The sequence below is a fragment of the Vanellus vanellus genome (genome assembly GCF_965231255.1).
Source record: "Vanellus vanellus genome assembly, chromosome: 20".
Taxonomy (NCBI): domain Eukaryota; kingdom Metazoa; phylum Chordata; class Aves; order Charadriiformes; family Charadriidae; genus Vanellus; species Vanellus vanellus.
Genome location: NC_138925.1, coordinates 1,741,642 through 1,748,093, shown reverse-complemented (window position 1 = coordinate 1,748,093; position 6,452 = coordinate 1,741,642). Strand labels below are relative to the sequence as shown.

Below are 6,452 nucleotides of genomic sequence, written 5' to 3'. Positions count from 1 at the left end.
GGTAATTTTTATCATGAAGCTGATCACCTGAAAATTGTGTGTGCTCATAAAATGATGAAAATAAACCTGGAAGAGCAAGAAAAAGAGTGTGAGGAGGAGCTCAGTGGGTCAGGAGGGAGCGCTGAGCGCTGAAGGACTGTCAGGGTGTGTGTGGAGGACACGGTTAGTGGTGGGAGAAGCAGTGCGGGTTAGTGAGGAGTGCTGGGATCCGGCTCGTAACTTCTCAGGAGAAAAATTAACAACTTCTGTGTGGGTGGGAGCGATATTGCAGGAGGTGGAGAGAAAACTGGGGTGAAGACGGTTTTCCATGGACGTGGGAAGTGCCCATCGGAGATGTGCAAGTGGGGAAGGAGAAGATGTTGACATGTCCTGTGCGTGTGCTGTGTGTGCCCATGAGCTCCAAGAGCTGCCTCTCTGCATCTTCCAGCACATGAGGGAGGTGACCGTCGTGCCCTGCGAGTGGAGGGGTTTCCGTTGCCCATCTTTGGAGTCTTGCACTTACACGTGGGGCTGGGCCGGCAAAGGGGAGAACGTAAAAACTTGTGAGTGTTGAACGCGCCCTTGCAGGACTGTTGGGACAAGGGGTGGGAGAAGTGCAGAAGATGCTGGTTTTGGAGTATTCTGGACTTTCTCTGAAAGGTGGTGGTGAAGGAGAGATATAGCCTAAACTTTTTGAGGAGAAGACTGAGGCATCCCCTGCCTGGGACCCTGCTGGAGTGTCGAGGGGCTGTGCCGTTCGACTCGCAGCTGTGGGCTTCCCTGCAGCATGTCCCCTCTCCTTCTTCTTCAGGAGGGTGGCGAAACCCAGGTTGGGAAGACTTTCAAAACTCAAACTCAGCCACAGCCACCCCACTGCAGTGCTGGTGATGGTCCTGCTGTGAGCGGGAGGTGGAACTGAGATCTCGAGAGCTCCCATTCCACCAACACTAGAAGCGTTCGGGCACCGGCCCTTCTCTTTTGGGGCTTCTGGCTGTGGTACCATAAGTAGGAAGTGGCTCCTGCAGGTCCAGGACTGTCTGTATGTCACTTTCTGAGGACCCCAGGCTCTGCTCAGTTGAAGGTCCTCACCTCAAGAAGTGGTGTCCCTCTTCTCCGTGTCTTGGTCTTTCCCTACTGTCTTCTTGTGCAGTGCCTTCAGCTCTTCAGGATGAAGCCTACTTTGTCCCTCGCCGTTGTTCCATCTCGGCTTCATGTACTTGCTTTACCTCGAGGGAAGCCCTTCATCTCCAGCAGCTTCACGCGGAGTTCAGAAGAAAACCAGAAAAAACATCCAGCCTGTTTTCTTAGTTTTTGGTGCCAGAAGAAGCGTTTCGGTAGATCCTTTGTGTAACAGACTTGAAGAGTGAGTGAAGACAGGGAATACCACCGGTTTTATGGCCGGGAGTGGGACGTTTCTCCTTCCTTGGTCACCTGAAGGAGAAGAGAGACCATCGCTACTAGGAGAGCCCAGCGCGGCTCTGCCCGGGCGGGGGCGTGTCCCAATGGCCGAGGGGGCGTGGCTTCGGCGAATCGGGGCGTGGCCTCCGGCGGGCGGGGCGGGGCGCTGGGGGGGGGGGGCTCCCGTTGCCATGGCGCCGGGAGAAGGGGGCGGGGCGGCGGCCGGGCCCGTCGCCGCATGGAGGCGGCCGCCGCCGCCCCGGTGGGTGCGCGGGAGCGTAACCGGGGTTGGGGGGTGACCACCGGCATCCCCCCTCCCGCTCACGGCTCCTCTCGGTTCTCCCCCCCGCAGGCGGAGGCCCCGGTACCGCCAGAGACCGTCCGGCGCTGGCTGCGGGCGGAGGGCGCCGACCCCGCCGCCCCGGCCGAGGAGCAGCTGGGCCTGGCCTGGCGGCTGCTGCGGCGCGCCGAGGCCCGGCTGGGCGACCTGGAGCGGCGGAGGGCCGAGGAGATGAGAGACGTAAGGGCCGGAGTTACCCCTCCGCACTTTTTTAGCCCAGCCGGGCCCAAACAGGCCTTTTTTTCCTCCCCCCCCCCCCCCCCCCTTTTTTTTTTGCAGCAGCACATTCAGGGGTGTTGACAGCCAAAAGCTGCTTTTTCCTCTTGGCCTCGGGAAGGGCCGGGTGTGCGGCCCGGTTCCTCGCCTTGGGGCACCGAAAAGCCCGGTGTCTCCCATAGGGCTGGGGTCCTGAGTTTCCCGCATCCCAGCACCTCCATCCCTTCCCGCCCTCCAGACCTTTCGGTCAAGTTTTAACCGTTCCCAGATGTCACAAAGGCACAAAGAAGCGGTGTTTTACAAACGTTTGAGGTCACCCTGTAAATGTAGGGGGATGGAGAGCGGTTTGCGCCAACAACTGGCTGGGCAGGAGGTGATCAACACGTTCAGGTATAGCGGTGTTTTTCCAGGGCGGTGGTGGAGTCGCCATCCCTGGAGGTGTTTAAAAGCCGGGCAGACGTGGTGCTGAGGGACATGGGATAGCGGTGGGTTTGGCAGTGCTGGGTTGATGGTTGGACTCAATGATCTTAAAGGTCCTTTCCAACCCAGACGATTCTCTGATTTATTTCTAGGTGGAAAGCTACGTGGGGCACGTCCGCAACCTGACGGAGGAACGGGACGCTCTCACCGCCGAATATGAAAAAGAAAATGAACAGCTGAGGCTTGAGCTGACGCGGCTGCAGCTGCAGCAGGGTAATCCTTTCCCTCCGAAACACGGTCTGAGGAGAAGCATGGACAGGTAGTGGTGTATGGGTCTTTCAGCAGAGCTGGCTTAAAGCTGCTTTGAGAGCAGAGCAGTGTTTCTCAGGGAGTTCCGTTAGAGCAGCGTGCGTGGTACGTTGTTTGGGAGGTTGGCAGAAGCGTTAATGAAATTTTAGAACCGATTTGTAATTGACTTAGAAGTTCTTGTCTGCTTTTACTGCCTCTATTCAGTGAATCGTGCGGTTTCTCACTTTGTGTAGCTCCATTGTTGCACTAAGCACCTTCCAGAGGCTGTTTGAAGAACAGAATTGACGCTGCTGTTTGTTTTCCGACTCTAAATTAATTGACAGTGACTCCTTAGGTAACTGAATGTCGAGCTGTGCTCCCGCTGAAGTCAGTGAATTTACCATTGGCTTTGGTTTAGACAAAGTCCATGTTTTTTAAAACAACTTTGAAGGATGGTGGTACGTTTGTGATGGCGATTCAAAACTTGTCCCGTGTGCTTATTTTACTATAGTCGTTTTGTTTAAAACAAATTATTTCACTTCAAATGATTTATTCTCTTCTCAAACCCTGCAATCGCTTCCAGGAAGAGCAAATATATTTTTTTCTTTAGTCTTCCTGGTCTTCTGTTGTACTTTGGGTACTGCTAATAGCAGCACACCGTTATCGTTAACTTCTCCTTTTGAGGTGCATCTTATCCTGGGCCTAAGGTAAAATTGGGGGTGGTAGTGCAGCTTGAATAGTTTCTTTGGTAGCATGCTCCGTTTGGGGCAGCAAATGTAGGAATTTGGGGAAATCAAGTGCAGTTTTGAGTCTCTGTTCAGTTTTGGCCAGCCTGCAGGTTTTGGAGAGCACAGCTGATAGCAGAGACTTTTCAAAGATGGGTGTGCTTCAGCACTGCCTGAAAATCTGGTTCCTCTGGGCATGTAAATTCATCGTTCAGTGTTGAAAATGCTGGTACGCAAGGGCTTAAATGACTAATGAGCCTTCACGAGCGTCGCTGTAGCGGAAAACTTTGTTACTGGTTCTTCTCTCATCTTCCCCACGAGGTGGCAGACGAATGACAAAAATGTCCCAAAAGCTGGCTTTGCATTTATTTTCTTGTAGTGGCTCTGCTCCTTTGGACTTTTTCCATTTTTTAGGAATTTTTGTGGCTGTTGAGCAATGATTAACACTGGAATGGAAACAGAGGTCCGTGTCCATTACCCTGCTGGGTTGCTAATTGCGAGCAAGCCGTCCCCGAGGGGGTTTTGTGGTTCTGCGGTGCTTTGGTGCCATACGGTGTTTCTGTGCAGCTTTCTGGAGTAGTTTTCTTTGGGATATCGCTGTCAGACTTTGGTTTTTAAGACTTGTCGTTGCCTTACTGATGGCATTAGCTGTGGTCCTACGATATGCGTTGCTAATTTAGTGATCTGGGCAGTGGATGAAGCCCTGCCTTCCACCCGGCTGTCCTCTGCAGGGAGGAACGCCAGCCCTGATGCGTTTTGGGATGCTTGTAGATCGTTTTCTTGAGGGACTGGCCTTTTGCTTTGCAGGTCAGCCTCTTCACTGAAAAAAAGACTGCCCATCTCTGCTGCTGCTGCACTTTCTCAAAGACTTGTGTCAGGCCTTTGCCTGCTCTGGGGCTCTAATGTAACCTCTGCTGCACGGTTTGATGCAGCATCACTGTGTCTGTTCCCTGAGCCTCTGCTTTTCATGGAATCACAGATAGTTTGGGTTGGAAGGGACCTTAAAGATCATCCAGTCCCACCTCCCTGCCCTGGGCAGGGACACCCCCCACCAGCCCAGGTTGCTCCAAGCCCCGTCAAGCCTGGCCTTGAGCACCTCCAGGGATGGGGCAGCCACAGCTTCTCGGGGCAACCTGCGCCAGGGGCTCACCACCCACACAGCAAAGAATTTCTTCCTAAGATCTAATCTAAATCTCCCCTCTTCCAGTCTGAAGCCATTCCCCCTCGTCTTATCACTACGTGCCCTTGTAAAAAATCCCTCTCCAGCTTTCTGTTGGTGCAGGTCCAGAGGAGGGCCACAAAGATGCTGTGAGGGCTGGAGCCCCTCTGTTGGGAGGACAGGCTGGGAGAGTTGGGGGTGTTCAGCCTGGAGAAAAGAAGGCTCTGGGGAGACCTTAGAGCCCCTTCCAGTATCTGAAGGACACCTACAAGAAAGAAGGGAGATTTAGATTAGATATTTGGAAAAAATTTTTCACTGTGAGGGTGGTGAGCCCCCGGCGCAGGTTGCCCAGAGAAGCTGTGGCTGCCCCATCCCTGGAGGTGGTCAAGGCCAGGTTGGACGGGGCTTGGAGCAATCTGGGCTGGTGGGAGGTGTCCCTGCCCATGGCAGGGGGGTTGGAACTAGATGATCTTCAAGGTCCCTTCCAGCCCAAACCATTCTATGATTCTGTGATTCTTGTAGGCCCCCTTCAGATACTGGAAGGGGCTCTAAGGTCTCCATGGAGCCTTCTCTTCTCCAGGCTGAACACCCCCAACTCTCTCAGCCTGTCCTCCCAGCAGAGGGGCTCCAGCCCTCGCAGCATCTTCATGGCCCTCATCTGGACCCGCTCCAACAGGTCCGTGTCCTTCTTATGTTGAGGGCTCCAGAGCTGGACACAATATTCCAGTGGAGTCTCACGAGAGTGGAGTAGAGGGGCAGAATCCCCTCCCTCACCCTACTGGTCACACTTCTTCTGATGCAGCCGAGGATATGGTTGGTCTTCTGGGCTGTGAGCGCACACTGCTGGCTCATGTTGAGTTTCTCATCAATCAACACCCCCAATTCCTTCTCCTCAGGGCTGCTCTCCAGCCGTTCTCCACCCAGCCTGGATTTGTGCATGGGATTTCATTCGAGTTTGTGTAAACTAACCCAGAGATGCCTCCGGAGCCCTGTGGGGTGTCGGGCAGGCTTAAGGTCTTGAACTGGAAGTTGGTTGTCCTCTGGGTCTTACTCCCCCTCTTATTTTTGTGGGGCAGCTTGTCATCTTTTGTAGGGATGAGATGATACTGCAGGAGGGGCTGGAGAAGGGTCTCGTGGAAAGGTGGACCCCATTCTACTGGGATTGTTAAAAATGTGGGCGAGGCAAGAAGAGAGGATGGTGGTAGGGAGCTTTTGGGAGGCTTGAAATGGTAACAAGTTCAGATGGGAAAGGGCAGTTGAGGAGAGAGGCTGGTTCAAGCCTGTGGTTCAAAGGAGGAGCTTGACCTGTGAACGGTGAGGTGCGAGTGGCCAGGACCCGTCCTGGTCTTGCTCGTAGTGAGAATTGGGAGTCCCAGTTCCGGGGAGTTGCGAGATGGGAAGAGGCAAAGGCTTGGGTTAATGCAGGAGGTCATTTTGGTGGGCTCTCAGGGCTGAGTGCTCTCCCTCTTCCTAAAGCAGCTAAAGAGATCAGAAGTTCTGCTTCATCTGAGGATCGCTGGGAGCAATTTGATCTTGCTAAAAGCTGTTTCTGGTGATAAAAATTAAGTTTCTGCTTACACGTTTACTTCTTGCCTGGAAGGGGCTGGAAGGGTTACTGCGGTGAGCAGCCACCGCTGGTTTTATGTCGGGCTATTGATCTGAGCTTTACCTCATTTGGTACCTCTGCCCAGAGTGAAATTTTTCCTTTCCTCGAGGCAGTTCATAATCCGTTTCCGATGGTTCTTGTCGAATACGCATTGGTGTTTTTGGAGGGCGGATCGATAACTCACGCGCTGCATTACCACAAGGCTTTCTGAAAAACAAATGTAACAGCAGTAAAACACACCGCTGTTGAGGGCTTGCCTCGATTTGTTTAAAAAGTGAAACAAAAAGAATAAATAGTGGTAGGCTGAGCTTGTTTATTGTA

The 6,452-nt window shown here is 53.3% G+C and overlaps 1 protein-coding gene across 2 annotated transcripts in view; it reads left to right on the top strand.

The window, feature by feature from the left end:
• The first annotated feature begins 1,214 nt into the window (after positions 1-1,214).
• Positions 1,215-6,452, top strand: part of CCDC30 (coiled-coil domain containing 30) — a 45,330-nt gene continuing 40,092 nt past the window's right edge. For both annotated transcript variants that reach the window (XM_082493400.1, XM_082493399.1), the window contains exons 1-3: positions 1,215-1,342; positions 1,730-1,897; positions 2,506-2,626. In XM_082493400.1, the coding sequence (XP_082349526.1) occupies positions 1,889-1,897; positions 2,506-2,626 (130 nt within the window). In that variant the 5' untranslated portion in view covers positions 1,215-1,342; positions 1,730-1,888. The remainder of the gene's footprint in view (positions 1,343-1,729; positions 1,898-2,505; positions 2,627-6,452) is intronic.